The sequence below is a fragment of the Petaurus breviceps genome, unplaced genomic scaffold (assembly GCF_028583685.1).
Source record: "Petaurus breviceps papuanus isolate PSGF00001 unplaced genomic scaffold, PetGlider_PUasm1.0 90750, whole genome shotgun sequence".
NCBI lineage: Eukaryota > Metazoa > Chordata > Mammalia > Diprotodontia > Petauridae > Petaurus > Petaurus breviceps.
Genome location: NW_027187335.1, coordinates 9,833,259 through 9,851,767, shown reverse-complemented (window position 1 = coordinate 9,851,767; position 18,509 = coordinate 9,833,259). Strand labels below are relative to the sequence as shown.

General features: G+C 37.5%; 1 protein-coding gene across 5 annotated transcripts in view; it reads right to left on the bottom strand.

Moving 5' to 3' along the window:
* The window catches only part of SPAG9 (sperm associated antigen 9), a 140,647-nt gene that overhangs the window by 14,834 nt on the left and 107,304 nt on the right, over window positions 1-18,509 (bottom strand). For all 5 annotated transcript variants that reach the window (XM_069067513.1, XM_069067514.1, XM_069067517.1 and 2 more), the window contains 12 exons: window positions 17,720-17,776; window positions 16,475-16,648; window positions 15,621-15,750; window positions 10,754-10,843; window positions 10,318-10,485; window positions 9,936-10,107; window positions 8,688-8,906; window positions 7,916-8,111; window positions 5,037-5,162; window positions 4,015-4,095; window positions 3,457-3,524; window positions 1,968-2,116 (listed from right to left, as the gene is read on the bottom strand). In XM_069067513.1, coding sequence (XP_068923614.1) covers window positions 1,968-2,116; window positions 3,457-3,524; window positions 4,015-4,095; window positions 5,037-5,162; window positions 7,916-8,111; window positions 8,688-8,906; window positions 9,936-10,107; window positions 10,318-10,485; window positions 10,754-10,843; window positions 15,621-15,750; window positions 16,475-16,648; window positions 17,720-17,776 — 1,630 coding nt within the window. The remainder of the gene's footprint in view (window positions 1-1,967; window positions 2,117-3,456; window positions 3,525-4,014; window positions 4,096-5,036; window positions 5,163-7,915; window positions 8,112-8,687; window positions 8,907-9,935; window positions 10,108-10,317; window positions 10,486-10,753; window positions 10,844-15,620; window positions 15,751-16,474; window positions 16,649-17,719; window positions 17,777-18,509) is intronic.

The following is an 18,509-nucleotide window of genomic DNA, read 5'->3' as shown; positions in this document are numbered from 1 at the left end:
TGTGTGTGTGTGTGTGTGTGTGTGTGTGTGTGTGTGTGTGTGTGTGTATAGCATCTCTAGAGACTGGTCCTTGAGACATTTTAAAGAGAGGAAAACACCAGAAGCAAAGGGGGAAATGCCAGGCTTTAATATCTGCTCAAAAAAGAGACTGAGAAAATATCATGTAACTACCAACCCATGTGTCTCTTTTTTCCATTTCTATAAAATTGTCGTTAAGGATAACATACTAACAGGGTGCCTCTGATGCTAGGTGTGATTAAAGTGCCTCATGTACATATGACAAAATTACATAAAAAAGATGTAGCATGAGAGACAACTTCGTTTGTTGGCTTGTGATCAGTAATATTAAGTAAGGCATAAAATAAGGAGAAGCATGCTAGTCAAAGGAAGCAGCTGCCACCACAGAAAAGTTCCACTGCAGAATCCAAGTGAAAGTGGTAGTCCTTATAAAAGGTCAGGTCACCCAGATGCTCCTTTTTAGGCATAATACCGTGCTAATCACATCAAACCCCAGAACAAGCAAGGCTTCCTAAATGAAATCAAGAAACACTCAAAAGAAAAAGAGGAAGAATTTCTATTGTTCAGACTATGATATGCAACTGATTGAATGATTTATAATATTGGCAGATATTGTACATGGACAATGGATGGGGCTGAGAACTGAATGGAAGAAGAATCACTAGACTACTTTTGGGAAACTGTCCAGTGCTTTCAAGTCTAAGCTTCACTGTGAAACATCTTTGCATCAGTGCTGGGCTGGTGAGGCTGTATGACTGTGAACAGGAAAATACTAGTCTTTGAAGAAGTAAAGTCATGGGTCACTTAAAGGGAAAGAAAGAACTGTCAGATGTATTTGAATGAACTACTATACATTAAAAATGAAGAACTAAGCAGGAGTAGGTATGAACAGCAAAAAGGATATCATCAGTCAGGTAAGAAGAAAAAGGAGATGTGCCAGGCATGTAGTCGCAGGGAAGGGGCCAGGTTCATCTGATGAGGGACTGCCCACATGCCCCACATAACTACAGGTAAGATCAAGAACTCGAGAACATGACTTGCCACAATACCTCCTCTCTGGAGGATCGATGAGAAGATATGGACAAGAGTCTTATGCAATAAGAAGGCATGGATGGGCTGTGATCTCCATGACTGGGAGTACCAACATCAATAACTTTAATGGCTCTATGAATCTGTTATCACATACACCAGAGAACTTAGAGACAATTTTTCCTGGTACAACTGAACAGCAGAGTTGTTCAGCTACAATTTTCTCACAGAGAAGGATTTGTTTGTTTGGGGTATTTTTTAGCTTTCTGGATGGGGAAAGCAGGGCATACTTGCCCAAGGTCACATGGCTAGTTTTTGTGTTAAGTGTCTGAGGCCGGATTTGAACTCAGGTCCTCCTGACTCCAGGGCTGGTGTTCTATTCACTGCACCACCTAGCCGCCCCAAGGATAAATAAGTTTTATATGTTGCTCTGACATTTGTAAAGCTCTTTACAGATGTCACATGACCCTTACAAAAACCCTGTAAGGGAATGCTATTATCATCACCCCCTTTTATAGATAAAGAAACTGAGGGTAAGAGAGTGACTTATCCAGGGTCACACAGCTAGTAAGCGGCAGGCTCTGAAAACAGTTCTGATTCTAGGTCCTCCACACCTGACTGCCCATACGTCTACACCCACGCCCACACACTTCACAGCCCTCTACATTTATACATATAGAGTTAAATGTACACATGTAAACCAATCTCTTTTTCCTCTAATTCCAACTTACCACTGCGATATCCTCCTTGATGGAAAAAAAAAAAACCTGGCAAAGATGTATGAAGAAACACAGCATGACAAGACATACAAAGAATACCTTTGAAGCATTCTGGAATCAGAGAAAAATGATTTGTTCTCACATTCTTTAGAGGATAAAAATAAAGGACACTGCATCAGCAAATGATAAGTTTTAACTTGCCTCTATTTTCATGGCCTTTGGTTGAACCACATAGATTTTATTCCTATAGCCACACCAGACTTTATCATGTACCACAGTCATGCATCGGATTGAATGGTGTGGTCGTCCTAGGTCCAAAAGGTGATAGTTTGACAAATCCCACTGACCATCTTTAAAATAAGAAACAGAGCAAAGCAATGTTTAATTGAATAACTAAACTGTTATGGGGAAAAAATATAAAATTGCAGATTTGTGGTATATGTGCTATTATGTATATCTCTTGGGAAAAATCATTCTATAAATAGAAAAATTTCACTTGGGTTTACAATTCTGATTGTTAATGAAACATTACAAAGTACATATGAATAATTTCAGCATATCTCTCCTTTTGCTGGTATCATTTTCTCTTGAGAAATTCCATTTAGTTGATCCTCATTTATTCAGACTATTACAAAGTGATCTGTCCCGTAAGGAATGCTATATGAGTCCTGTCTACAGTGAGCTTAGGGCTGGTTTTCCATTCACCGACTCTACAACCTTTCAACCTTTAGACCTGGATGGCAGAAGTAACTGGAGTTACTCAAAAGGGATATAAATAATTTATTATTTGAAACATAACATGAAATAATAAAAACTCATCCCATGAACCAAAATCTAGTCTATTTTTGAAGGGCTCTTATTTTAGTCAAACAAGTTATCTTAATAAAATGGATATAACTTTTTTTTTAAACTCTGGACAAGGGCAACAAAAATATCTGCACAAAATGTCTGACCGAATAAAAGTTTGGATTCACAGACAAGTCAAGCTGGACATGACCTCTTCTCAAACAAACACTCACATTTCTGGAGCCAACGTGCTTTCCTCATGACAGCCCTGTGAGACCTAGTACAAATATTATTCTAATTTTACAGAGGAATAGCCCACATAACCTACCAACGGCCCCCCATTTAGTGCCAGGGATGCCATTTGGTGCTAGATGTACTGATTTGAAGTCTCATGATTTTCCTACTGCACTACATGGCTTTCTACGTACAGAGAGCTTAAGGGCTTGCCAATTGTCACTTAGGAAGCTAAGAGCTAGGACTTCTGACTCAGTCTAACACTCTTTCTGTGATGTCCACAGCTGCCTCTGTTAGATATATCACCTATTATTCTATTTCTTGGTACCACCACAACCTCCAACCTGATCACTTTATAAAAGGGAGCTATTAAAGTACTGTATATTTGACTGCAAAACTTAGAGACAATGTAAAATATTTTACTCTGATATAACGTTAACAAAAATTCAAACATTCTATTTATCATCTCACAAATCATTATTACTATTTTACTATGGGTTTTTTCCCCCATTAATTCTCTTAAAATAAAAAAAAAATGCGTATTTTACATGAAAACAGTGTACAATGTAATAGATCTGAGAACATTTTAAATACTTAAGATATTAAAATGGAATCTCGTTTTAGCATCTTGTGACAATTTATGAAAATAATATACAATTAAAAATCCTACCAACTCCTCTATGAAAAATTGCTAGTGTTCCATCAGCCAGTGCAACCAATACAATTCCTTTCACATGTCTGCAAAAATAAAGGGAAAAAAGTACACTTAATTTCTGGGGACAAAGGGCACCAAATATTACCGAAATCCCTACTCAAGGTGGGATAATCAAGTAAGGAGGTATGATTTTTACTATTTGATAGTTAAAATATAAGTAAGAAGACAATGCCAAAAACTGAGTTGGAAGTAAATGCACATAAGTAGCCTGCAAACCTTTAAGATTTTCACTTGTTCTCTCATAACCAAGAATTTATAATAGATGGAGTGAATCTCAGTTTTCTTTGGTTTAAAAGGCTCTGTGTTGACTCCCTTCTTAAAACTAAGAATTCCCTTTTACTTCTGTGGCCTTCAACACATAATGAAGATGACTTGTTCCTGAACTGGCACCACTGAACTGAATATTATTTGGGCCAGACACTGAGTTTTTAAAAAATATTATAGTGATTACTATATTCTATTGTGTACAAAGATAGACATTTTAAAAAGAAGTTTTCGTAAAATAAAACTTACACAATACTGAGAATTGAATCTTTAAGTTTAATGGAATGGAGACATTTCCTCCACTGGGCCACTGATGAATGAACATATAAACTGCAAGAACAAAAGGCAAGAGGAATTAGACATATATAGAGTTCCAAAGAAATCATTTACATCTAGCCACTGACAACTCACTTAAACACGGGGAAAAGGCAAACAACAGAAAATTTAAGAATAAGGGCCAGCTGCTCTCATGCTATTACAAACAGTGATAAGGAAACAGTGATGTGGGCAATGCCCTGCCTAAACAGAGTGCTCTAAAAGCTGCCAAGAGAAGCCCCATGACAACACGGATAGGAGAAGCCAAGCTGGTGCCATGTGCTGCTTGCTGCCAGCCTTTCTTTAGCCACCATTATAGAATCTTTGCCCATGACAGATGCTAGCCTTAGAATGTTAAGGAAGGCACCTCTTCCATGCCTAGCCTTGCTTGGGCAAGAACATAATGCCATAAGTAAAAAGACCTTATTCTACTGCCAAGCAAACAAACCTTCCAAACCGTAAAACGCTCACCCCACAGAGCTTAGACAATTCAGTTTTAGCCTTCTTTCATAATTATTCTAAACACTCTTTGTTTGGGACTGGGCCTTGCTAATTATATTCCTTTTATTTCTGGTATTTTCTGCTCACATTCTAGCCTATGTAAGACCCTTCTCCAGCTCTTCTCTTGTATTTAAGGTCTTCCAATTTCAAATCATCCACAATTAATGTTTAACTTGCCTCCTTTTCAAAGAATATTGCTGTGTAATAATGGAACATTCCATGACAAAGGGCCATATGGTTTACCATTTAAAAGCAGAGCAAACAGTTACAGAGCCAGCTGCTTTACAACCTCAGCATTTGCACATATGTGAAACTTCTTTCCATTAACATAAAACAAACAAGGTACAGCTGTCATACTGCTCCCAGAGTTACTGCCCCCACATTTTAAAAGGAGATGAACACAAATGAAGAGCCCAAATAATCCCAAGATGAAGTTTCTGCTTCTCTGCTCTTACCAGCCATTCTGTGCTCCAAGCCACATGGTCGGTAAAAGGCTGCTCATCTTCTGAGCCTCTTCTCGCACCAGGTCTTGTTCACTTGGCAATACTGTTATTTCATCTTTATATACATCTGATTCATTGCTGGGAAGGGAAAAAAGAACAAAAATTATAAAATCTGTGGCTAATAAATGAAATTTTCTAGAGGATGAATATTTCCTTCTTAGTCGAAAAACCACTAAAAATAAAGCCCAGGAAATCTAAAACCAGGTACCTTGTTATCTCAATTAAGACAGAAATAGCATTAAAAAGTCAAAGATTAGTCTAATATGTAGGTAAGAAATTATGAAGACAGATAGTACCATACCCTAAAATGCAATGATTCTAATGCAGGGAGCTACTGGAAGTTTTAGGATAGAGTTCATAAGACCTGATCCAGCATTCTTTAAAATAAAGGCATTTCTTAAAACCTAAAAAGGTGCTTGTAAAATGCTTCAAGAGAAGCTTGTGAATCAAATGAAATATGCCTAAATTTTGCTCAAAGATCCCATACCTTTTTAAAAAATGTATTTATTAGGGATGGCTAGGTGGCACAGTGAATACAGCACTGGCCCTGGCGTTCAGGAGGACCTGAGTTCAAATCCAGCTTCAGACACTTACACTTACTAGCTGTATGACCTTGGGCAAGTCACTTAACCCCAACCCCCCCAAAAAATTTTTTAAGCAAAAAATAAAGATAATAAATAAATAAATAGTTTATTTATTATTAGTTTACAACATTCAGTTCCACAAGCTTTTGAGTTTCAAATTTTCTCCCCTTCCCCCGCATGGCAGCATGCAATCAAATATAGGTTCTACAAATACGTTCACATTAAATATTAGTCAAGTTGTAAAGAAGGATTATAACCAATGGAATGAACAAGAAAGAAGGAACAAAACAAAACAAAAAAGAGAGACAGCAAATAGTTGGCTTCCATCTGTATTCAGACTGTAATTCTTTCTCTGGATGTGGGCAGCCTTTTCCATCATGAGCCCTTTAGTTGACTTACAGCCTTGCATTGCTAGGAGGAGCCCAGTCTATCCAAGTTAGTCATCACAGATATGATGTGTCTGTAATTGTGTACAATGGTTCTGCTCCCCTCACTCACCATCAGTTTATACAAGTCTCTCCAGGTTATTATGAAGTCCGTCTGCTCCTCATTTCTTATGTATTCCATTACTTTCCAATAGTATTCCATTACATTCATATACCACAACTTGTTCAGCCATTCTCCAACTGATGGGCATCCCCTTGATGTCTAATTCTTTGCCACCACAAAAAGAACTGCTATAAATATTTTTGTGCATACAGGTCCTCCCCCTACTTGTATGATCTCTTTGGGATACAGCCCTAGAAGTGGTATTGCTGGGTGAAAGGGTATGTACATGTTTATAGCCCTTTGTATATAAAGATCAAATAGCAGTATTGCCCCAATTATAAAATTGCTCTCCAAAATGGTTGGATCAGTTCACAACTCCATAAACCACGCATTAATGTTCCAATTTCCCTACATCTTCTCTAGCATTTATCATTTTCCTGCTTTGTCATGTCAGACAGGTGGGTACCTCAGAGTTGTTTTGATTTTCATTTCTCTGATTTAGAGCATTTTTTCTTTTTCTTTTTGGGGGGGGGGGGGGGCAAGACAATTGGGGTTAAGTAACTTGTCCATCATCATACAGCTAGTGTGTTAAGTGTCTGAGGCCAAATTTGAACTCAGGTCCTCCTGACTTCAGGGCTAGTGCTCTATTCACTGTGCTATCTAGCTGCCCTGTTAGAGCACTTTTTTCATATTATTAGAGATTTCTTCCTCTGAAAACTCCCTGTTCATATCCTTTGACCATTTATCAACTGAGGAATGCCTTGTATTCTTATATATTTGACTCAATTCTCTGTATATTTTAGAAATGAGGCCTTTATCAGAGACACTGACTGTAAACATTCTTTCCCAGTTTTCTGCTTCCCTCCTAATCTTGGTTACATTGGCTTTGTTTGTACAAAAACTTTTCAATTTAATGTAATCAAAATTATCCATTTTGCATTTTGTAATGCTCTCTATCTTTTGTTTGGTCATAAATTCTTCCCTTCTCCATAAATCTGACAGGTAAACTATTCCTTACTCTCCCAGACTGCTTACAGTATTCAGTCTTTGTATCTGATCCCATACCTTTTAAATAGGCAGTGGTTAATTTGGAAGATTTAACCAAGCCAAACAGGGCAAGAAAGAGAAAAGTTGCTTTCCCTCATCATCATCTACCCTATCCAACAGGTAGGTGATTTAATTTAATTTATTACAAAAGAGATCCAGTTTAGACAGAGTCCTATTCTGCTCTTTGAAGAATGAGAGAAAACAAGTACTGGAAAACCTCTCTAAGAAAGAATTCCATCCTTTAAACAATGCACAAAATCATTCAAGAATGTTCTCTAATGAAATATAAATTAATCCAGAAAGGTAATCCACAAAAGGTAAGATATTTAAATGGAAAATTATACAAATGGCAAAAAAAAATAGCTAAAACAATAAGAATATGCTGACAAAATGGGAGAAGAAAGGAAAATGTCAAACATAAGAAGTCATAGTAAAGGAAAAATGACCAAGAAGATCAAGAATAATTCAATTTCTAGACCAGATTGAAAGTCTCAGAATGAGAAGGGAGAAAATGAGAGAGTAAAGTCAGCAGAAAGGATAAAGGGGAAGGAATAAACTGAAACACAGTCGGGGAGCAAATCAAGGATGACAGATTTTGGTCTCTTGCAACAATAACAATTAGTAGGATGTCTGCTGCTTGAGAGTTTTTGGTTATTTATATCCATGAATTTTTGTTCAAGTTTCATAACATGCTGGTTTATTTTTGAATACCTTGCATGATATACAGGAGATCCCTCTTCAGTATTCTGTACCCCCAAGGGATCTGTAAAGACATGCTCTGTGTAGACACCAGGCTGGGTGAGATCCACACTATCTTCCCCCGATCCTGCATTTCCCTCTGTTGCTTCAGTTGCTTCTTCTGCTGTTGGAATGGTCTCATCTGCCTCACTGTTTTCTGCTTCTGTTTCTATAATATAAAAATGGAAGTAAGTGACTCTTTTAGGTATTTAGGTCTTGTTAACTTTCATTTTCCTTGGATAATACTTCCTTGACCCTCACTATTCCCAGTTAGGGACTTATTTTTTCTCTTATTCTTCATTTTTATGGTCTGGACCTGTGATTTCATCATCAAAGGGATGTGTGTGGAAGTTCCCCGTGCCAATGCAGATCGACAACTCACCTGTAACTTAGTTTTAAAGAGTTATCTAAGGCACTAAGAGGTAAAGTGTCTGCTCATGGTCAAACAATAACATGTGACAAAGGAAAGGTCTGATCCCAAGCCACCCTGATTCCAAGGCCAGTTATCCCCTACGTCATATATACCTTTCATGTTTTCTTCATATGAGTTTTTCAAAGGGTATTAAAGGGATACTCTAAGAACTGAACGAGGTACAGTCTATTCACCAAATTAATTTGACTCACTCATAATTCTTTTGATCCATTTTCAATTTCCCTTTCATACTGCCTTTTAATTTGATGCTTCTTAGACAAAGCTAAGAGAAGCTTTAGTCTCTACCAAGGTAATGGAGAAGTACTGGCATACCTGGTGGCTTTTCTATCACTGGGGAAGAACCATTGGTATTGGGTGAAGCAGCTGGTACTGTAACACCTTCTGCAGTACAGCCAACCACAGTGATGCCTCCCAATAAACTGTCTGTTTCTGTTGAACTGTTGCTGGTCATACTTCCACACAAAGAGGCTTTGTCCACTTGACTAGATTCTGTAGTCTCTTCTCCTACAGGATAGTCTGTTTCTCGTGCCCCTAAAAAAAGAAACACTTGATTTTGTGATAAAAATAAAAAAGAGTAATGGTTTACATTTCTGTAATTTATATTTACATTTACATGGTTACAAAGAACTCTAACATGCAATTTCCTAGGGCAATATTTTTTCCCATCCCATAAAGCAAGTAATACTAAATTTCAAGTTAGAACAGGTAATCCAAGTTGATTTTTAGCTGCTTGGAACCATGTTAATAAGCCCAAGGTGAGGGACTGAATTCTCAGGTTAGTTTTTCTCTCCATGACTACAGACTACTCCCCTAATCCTAGCCAGATGTCTTTTTTTTTTACCCTGTTTTTGGGGGTTCTCCTTGGTTGGTTGGTTGGTTTATTGTTTTTACTAGACAAGTAATTCCAGTGGTACAAGGTGAGGAATTCCTTCTACAAATGCTGCATCTGCTCTGACCCTGCTCTAGTCTGGCAGAGTTACCTGGGGCACCCAGAAGAATATGCAGTTTGTTCAGAGCCCCACAAACCCATTATCTTACATGTGGATCATCGTCATAATAGGACTGAACAGTAGCATGTAGCAGGGGTGGTGAACCTGTAGCTTTGAGGCCACATGTGGCCCTCAGGTCCTCAAGTGTGGCCCTTTGACTAAAACCAAACTTCACAGAACAAATTCCCTTAATAAAAGGATCTGTTCTGTAAAACTTGGACTCAGTCAAAAGGCTGCACTTTAGGACCTAGAAGGCCACATGTGGCCTTGAGGCTACAAGCTCCCCATCCCTAGTGTAGACTGAACAAACAATATAAATTTAATTTCTCTCCACTACAGATAAAGAACAACTCAAAATGAATCAGCATTTTGTGGATTAAAAATCAGAGATAGACTGAAAAGAGTATTTGTGTTGGCTACAGTATACTTAAATTTGTTTTCTGGTCACTATGTATTTATTTTCTTGTTAAAGTCATTCTCTGAAACTTCACAATAACTCTGCTGGTGTAGAGAACTTAAAACAATATATAAAGTAATGAATGTTTTTGGATTCGCTACAGCTTCATCTTACCTGGGACACTTGCAATACAAAGAACATGGGAATTGCAAACGGTGAAACTGTCAAGGATGTTGCCAGGCTGATTAGCATCAACCACAAGCACTTTGGAGGCTGAGTGAGTGCTGGTGCAGATCCAGACGAGACTGGATAATTCTTCCTGATGTTTTAATTCCTTTTGCTGCTCCTATGTGGGCAAAGCAAGATGAGGAGGCAGTGGCTCGTAAGAAGTATGTCTACTACATCAAGAGGCTCTCATGCAGCTATTCTGATGCAGGGCAATGTCATCTCAGGTTAACTTTGGAATCATTTGTGAGATTGAGAAGACAAGTTAAGAAAGAAAATAAATGAGTCCCTTTAGAACAGTGGCTGGGAGCCCTCTGATTCCCCAGCTCACCTGGAGCTCCTGATCTAAGCGGTCCAAACTGCTCTGAGAGGCACTGCGTTGCTTGTTGTCTTCTGCATCCAGAGTTGCCACATCATTATAAAATACGCTGGCTCCAACCACAGAGCCGCCATCTCTTGTCTTCCCACCAGATAAATTGACTCCAACAGCACACCACAGCTTAGGGTAAAAAAAGAAAGAGTAGTTAGTTCCTCAAATATTTATATCTTTCCAAGTCTTTTTTGGTGTAACTATTATTTAGGAAAAGATTTAACTCAAAGTCTAAGATCATAGCAAGGAAAGAGAAACCTTAATGCACAAGATGTTACTATATTCACTGTAGTCTTTTTCCTCTTATGTAAAAGGAATTCAACCATTTTCTAGTTTATAAGATTAAAACTGCCTAGAATATTAGGAAATCATGCTTAACTTCATAAAACAGACCTACCTTCATTGATGCATCTTTTTCATCTAAAGGTCTAAGATAGACAGGCACAGGCAAATTTTTCATCTTATTTTCACCCTGACCATTTGCTACCTATTAAAAAAAAAAAGGAAGTTATGAGATAGGATCCAGTGACAGAAGGGTATATCTTTAATTAAAGGGCTCAGTGCTAAAAGTACTACTTCAAAAGAAGAATTAATTCTTGGTACTTATTTGTCCGTGTTTAGAGTTCCCTAATTATTCCCTGAGCCAAACTTTGCTCTGTGGCTCTGATTTGAAACATGGGTATAGAAACCATCTTCATCAGCCAACAATGTCCATTTCTTGTTTAATGAGGAGAGGAGGAAGGTTTTGTGAATTATGTTGCTCCTGGGCCAAATACAACAAACTAAGCAATGAATGTATTCAATTTAATATCGTGTGTGCAAGTTATTGATGACTGGTAAAAGACTAATTAAAACCTGGCCAAGGAAGGATTTTATCATTTTTTCTCCTTCCTCAAATACTGAGATAGCAGTATTGGAGTGAATGAAATACTTATAGCAGCAATTATACACAAAAATTGTTGAAAGCATAGAGCTGAGTCTTTAGCATATTGGAGGCTCAGGAGCCTAAGGAGAATCCATCAGAAAAGTGCTAGCTAGCAAGTTTAATGAGGCCAAAGATCATAATTACATTTTCTATTTCCCCAAGCAACTAGCATACTCAAATTATTTCTGAATGAAAAAGGACATGGTTACTTGGCACACATCACATTGTAAAATGAGGAAATATAAACTGAAAGCCTTATTTATACTTACCATCTTCTCTATAGTTATAACAATGTAGTTAAAATGATACCACACTTGTTAAAAATAAAAGAATCAAGGAGCTTATATTTATGGAGGAAAATAAAAATGCATGTACAAGTCAATGAAATAAAAGGCCCAATAAGATTAATGACCCAAGACCTATAGTCTGGAGGAGCAAAGGAAGGTGAAATCACACCAGATCTGGACAAGAGGGCAGGTAGGAAGGTGGATAAATGCCACCTGGAATGGGTGGCATTATGATGGGCAGAGATCTGGGGTGAGGGGATGGCTTTCTAGATGAATATATTATCATGAGATGGGAAGGTTATGAGTCTTTAGAGGAACAGTGAGTAATCTAGTCTAGCTCTGGAACATGTGCTAACTTAAGGGAGCAGCAAGGAATAGATTAAAGGGAGAAGAGTCTGGAGATTAGGTGAGAGACTAATTAGGAGCCTGTTCTAACAGCCTAGGCAAGAGGTAATCAGGGCCTGAATTTTAGGGATGATAGTGGGAATAAAAAGTAAGTGAGAGAGGTAAAGGATATCATAAAAGCACAGTTATTATCCCTTCTACCTTGCAACTTTCCCCCATCATGGTTTCAATAGATCACAGATCAGCATAAGAAATTAAATAGGAATTTTTGGAAAGTTTTGCAGAAGCCACAGATGACACATGAAGTCCAGCAGATGATACAGAGAAAGTTCAAAAGTTTAGAAATGCTTATAAAATATATGTTTAGTATTATATAATATCAACATAGTTTAGCTTTCAATACCATAATAATTCAGGGCAAAAATTTTAATGCAGATTTTCGAGAACACGTGGGCACTAAACCCCTGCAATATAGAAGGAATAACTGTAGACTTTTTTCATTTATTTTTTTTTAATTATAAACTTGATGGCTATTGACAACAATAAAATTGAGTATATAAATAACACATAAAATCCTTAATATATCATGTTGAACATTTTGGCAAAAGAGAACCAAACAAATTGGCAAAAAAAATTTTGTGTCCACTTCTGAGCTCATTTGTAGTTCCTATGTTTTTGGTTTCTTCCTTAAAACTATAATTACAGTCAAATGAATACTGTTGTGAGTCTGCTCATTTCAGCTTACACAATAGTAAGTCTTTCTATATAGAAAAAGTAGATGGCATGTTATTGGATATGGAGAACAAAAGATCCTTAGGTTTCTCTTTAGATAAGAATTTAGAATTTTTATTTTTTGACTGAACTGGAATTTTAATGACATCATTACTTAAGTATATAGGAAGCTTTCTACAGTGGCTCCCTATTATCTCTAGAAACAAATATGAACTCTTGTTTACTATTTACAGCTCTTTACAATCTGGTCCCCTTCTACATTTCCAGTCTTCTTATACCTGACTGCCATGGACATGGGCTCTGGCCACACTGCCCCCCATGCTCTTCCTCACACCAAAGGCTCCTTCCTCTGCTGTCTCTGGGCCTCTGACTGGAATGCTCTCCCTCCTCATCTCCAATTTAGGGAATCTGATTTCTTTCAAAACTACACTCATGTGTCATTTTCACCATGGAAGGCTTTTCTAATGCACAACCCTCCCCAAAGTCCTGGTCTTCATTTTCTTTAGATTTTTGTGTGATTACTTTATAAACATACAAATATTGTCTTCTGCTAGAATCTCCCTGGGGACCATTTCTCATTGTCTTTGTACCCACAGCACTTATATTGGCGCCTAGGCCAGAGCAAGTGCTTAATAAATCCTTCTCATTTGACTGATTAACTATCAACCAACACAAATTTACTAAGTATTTACTACAGGTAGGCACTAGAAATACAGATACCAAAAAAGTGAAACCATTTCTGCTCACAAGGAGAATCTGTGTATATATGCACACATCTATGTGTATGTATAGATATATATGCACACACATTTTGATATCAGCAGACTACACATACACATGCATGGATATATAGACTCAAATGCACATACACACTTGTACAACATAAATATAAGGTAGTTGAGGGGGAAATCAGTACAGGCTTTTGTACAGAGGATAGAACTTGAACTTAGTCCTGAAGGAAGGACGACAGCCAGGAGAAAGAGATGGTAATGAGAAAGAAAGCTATGTATAAGGAATAAAGACAAGGATAGTTTGGATGGACTATAGAGTATAGGAAGGAGGCAAAAGACAAGTTAGGGGGAGGTTGTAAAGAGCTTTACAAACCAAAAAAGAGGGGCTTCTATTTGATTCTAGAGTATAGTAGGAGCCACTGGCATTTCCTAAGCAGGGAAAGGACAATTAGATGGCCATTTCAATAGTCTGGGCCACAGGTGGGGAAGGCCTGAATTAATGTGGTAGCTATGAAAATAGAGAGAAAGGAAATGATTCAAGAGATGGCAGAAAAGTAGGAGTAGTGAGACATGGCAATTGACTGGAGATGTGAGGGAGAATGATGGAATTATCTAAGGCTGAAGTAGGATGACAGATAAGTGATCAAAGGATAAGGGGGTGAGGGTAGAGGACAGTATGGAGCTGAATTGATTAACTAAAGGGTTGAGACTGGAAAAGGAGGAAAATGAGTTCAGGGGATGAGTAATGATCTAAGAAAGTACTGAGAAGCAGAGGATTGGAGATCATGATGAGAATGAACAAAATGTTTTAAGACAGTTTAGGCCATAGGGAGAGAGAGAATGATGAGAGGTTATGGTCAAATCAAGGATTATCAGTTATTACCAATACCTGATAATAAGGAAATAGGAAGTAAGGAAACAGAATGTTTATGAAATCCAGGGTGTTAACTATCCCTACAAAAAGCTCAGGGAACACGGAGGAAAATTACAAGACTTGGGAGTTTAGCATAGAATATCAGTATGAATAAAGAATATAATCCCTTAGGGTTAGGGGAAGAGAGGAAGATAGTGATCTAGGTGCTGTTTTCCTAGAGAAACTGAGGACAAAGACCTATAGGTCAGCAGACAATAGTCCCTACCATAGCTATAGGACAAAAAATGTTTAGCATGAATTTCAAGAATTTTCTGAACGTCAGAAAAAGGAGAGTCTGGAAATGTTAATGGAAAAAGAGGAGTCTGATTCCCTCTCTAGAACCAGAATGTGAGTATTTTGAGGTGTGAGAGAACCTACAGCCAGTGCTAAATAGCATGACTAGAGACACAGTGTCATTTCGGGAAATGAGGTCTCAATGAAAACAAGTAAATGGAAGGGAAATGTGTTCATTATGAAATGGGAACTCTGGAGGCTACTATGGAAGGGGTGGGCTGAGTTGGAATAGGACATGGGTAGGCAGGGAAGATGGGGATCAAAGTTAGGGTTGGGGATAGTTTACACTTAGTGAAGAAGTTGTACAGAGGTAAGGAGAACAAAATAAGAGTAACGGTAAATGGCAGATGAATTGTATTGCCCATAGTCTTCATGGGGTGGTATACAGGGCAAAGGCTAGGAGTGCTGGACCTTGGCCATCCACCTATTTCACTGGGCTGGGAGGCAGAAAGGTCTAAGAGTAAAAGGGTGTTCAGATCCTTCTTGGTCATTCCACTTCCTGCTCTTCTGGACTGAGGTGGAAGACAAGTCAAGAGGAAGAAGTGCTTGACTTTAACAATTTCATTATAACTAAAATCCAGCTTTCCTACACAATTAAAAAAATAGTTCTTTAGTTTCACCAGAGTTAAGTGAAATGGAGAAAAATTCTGTTTGTTTTGAAAAGCAGCAAACATTTGATTTCTCCTTCATGAACTTGGAAAAGACAATATGACATGGCTATTCTCAAAACATGCATATATGTGGGTACTTGTGCTCACATACAAATAACAGCCCAAGCGGAAACTTGCATGTAACAAGTTACCTCCCCAGAACAAAACAAGGAGCCCAATAAAAGGCATTTACAAAGTATTTAGGTTTGAAATACTTTATGATGATTTTTGAATCAGAAAAAGGGCTTTCCACTTAGAAAGCTTTTCTCCTGAAAGTCTAAAAAATGGGCAGCATCTATCCACATAGCTTTTCATGAGCAAGCTTTATGTGTGTAAGAATGAACATACATGTACCTTTCTGGTGTGTTCAGCATATCAATAGTGTACCTGTTTGTACTTCTGAGGCAAACTCCAGCCAAAAGCTTGTACTCTGCCATCTTCCTTCTGAACATGTGCCTTCACCTGGCGGTACTGTTCTCTCTTCTGTTCTCTTCGGGAAGCTAAGCTGGCTTCAGTTCTAGACAAGAAGAAATTTTAAAAAGGAAACAAGATTTCTATGACCACCATCTCATTTTCTTTTTAATTCACCATTTACCCTAATCATGAAATAAAGAGAAGTACAAAGACTTTTTGAACTCACATGCTGTTTGTTTTGAAAGATATTTTCTCTGTTTAAAATGTACCCATTTCACATTTGTGTAATGAATACAGATTACTAGCTTATTTTAATTGGTTGGAATATACACAACTGAAAAAAGATGAATCATCAGTTATACAAAAAAGGTCGATCCTTATGTTTATTTCACCTCCTCTCTCACATACCTAAAAAGTTACTACTAAAAAATCACTAAAAGAACTTTCTAGGAAAGAATAAAGATCATGGTTCTCTAATCAATTTTTTTTGCTTCAAAAGCACAAATTAACTTTAATCTTTTTTAAAAATATAGATAATTTCCCCATATACTTATTACTTTAGATCATAAGTCTAAGAAATTCCACATAAAAAAGGTTTATAAATGCTTATAAAATATAAAAATGTTAGAAGAATTTCAAGTGTTCCTCTTTGATTTTTTTTTTCCATATGAAAACTAGCCAAACTGTATTTCTATTAAAAAGCAGTTTCCTTGCAGATTTTTATCTTAATTGTTCATAACTTCTGGCATGTAATAATATGACATTCTGCAAGTTTTCCGATCCGCAGAGCATGACCATCTCTACAACCAAGGCCCAAAGGCACTTACTCTTCGCTGAGGAAGTCAAAAGCTTTGGATTTATCCCCAGGTAGCTGAGATAAAGTGCTGCTTCTTTTCTTGACAGAGGGGGTAACATGGGAAGTTGGTGCATTATATTTTAGATTAACTGGGGGTTCAGGCTTCTTAGAGGTATTACTTGAGGAACTAAAAAGTCGGCTGAAACTGAAACGAGAAAACAAAAATGCCATGTTTAACTTGAAGAACCAATCCTAGCTCTACACCAACTCTTTTAGAGTTGGCAAAGTCAAAGTGCTTTGAGGCACGATGGGTTAGAACTGGAAGATAGTCTATAATATCTATACAAATTTGCAGCCCCTCTTAGCAGCTTTAGCAATAACTCAAAACCAGTTGCAGATTCACAGACATAAGGAGGTAAAAAAGTAACACTTGACATGACAGTTTTTTAAAGAGACTTGGAAATGAATATTTCTAAGTTAAAATAATGGAAGAAATTTCCTTCACTCTCCTGAATGTTTGCTGAGGGAAGGCCATCTTATGTAGCAGAACTTTCCTGTTTGGGTCAGATTCTTAATAAGATGCCATTAGTACAATGTAAAAGTGGGTGCTAGTGAGGGGCAAGATAAGATAACAGTACCCAACATGAGTGTAGGTTCAATGTGCCAACTCTTAAAATAAAATGAGAAAACATAATTTTCAATTGGTCTCATTTTTCTGATTAAAAAGAAATGTAAATAAACTAACTGAACAGCAAGTAAAGCAATTACAACTCAATGAAGGTGACAAGTTAACTGGAAAAGGACATGTCATAAGCACAGTAACACAATCATCATAGCATAACCATATGCAAAAGTTCAACACACAAACACTACTCAAACCCCACAAACACTATGTTTCCCATCTTAAATTCAAAATTTATCATCAATCACTGAGTCAATGGATCAAATACTTAATGGGGACCCATTTGTCATCCACTTCATGAATTCATCATCACTTCAATGCAATTTAGGCATAGACTTTCACTACTTCACTAAGTGCATAACCAACACTAGAGGATGCAGCTTACGAGATCCTATTTTTGTCTTCAAGAACAGCCTTACCCAGTTGGCATGCTAAGTGTCAAAAAGAAAAGGTTCAATTTAGCAATCTTTTCATGACAATAGAGGGGAAAAATTGAACAGGACATAAAAACTATCAGTGAGAAGTCATTTTTAACATATAATTTCCCACTTTGAAGTGTTCTTTATTATCCTGACTTTTTTTTTAGATACTTACAATTGCCAAATGCTTGACCTTTTTTTTTCCTGCATGGCTGGATTTTCTCTTGATGCCCTAAAGAAAAAGTAAAATGTGCATAAAGTCAAGCACCAAAAGTTTTTGAGCATGTATAAACATACAGTGCTAATGAGACTCATGCTAACAAGAGTGGATATGCCTGCTTATTTTTTTAGTAATGACTGAGATAGACAGTGCTTTAATGTCTACAAAACATTACATACAAAATCTTACTTGGGCTTCACACAACAATCCTGAGGAATTATCATGAGGAAACTGAGGCTCAGAGATAGGATTTGAACCCAGGACTTTTTGACTCCCAGTCCAATGCTTTACTACATCACATATCTATTTTTGTTAGAACAAGTGACTTTCAATATTTTTTTAAAAAGATTTAAAAAAAAAGACAAGGTCTCTATATCTTGCCTAGGCTAAAGGGCAGTGGCTATTCATGGGACTAGTTTCACTGGGACTGCACAGAAGCTTTATCCATTTTCAACCTGGGCTGGTTTGCCCCTTCTTAGGTCACTACGTGGCTCCTTCTCCCAGGAGCTCACTATACTGACCCTGAACTGGCTGACAAGGCATAGGCCCCTGAAGCTCACAACTCTTGAACTTGTCTCACAGCTTGGGATAGCTGGCATTACAGGCCTGTGTCTCGGTCCCTGGCTGGTGTTCAGTTCTCATGCCACAGTTTCCCATTAGGAGTCATACTTGTGTCAATGGCACCCCCTACCACATCTCAAATGTTGCCATCTTGGTGGCCACAACATAAATAGACAGTAAACAC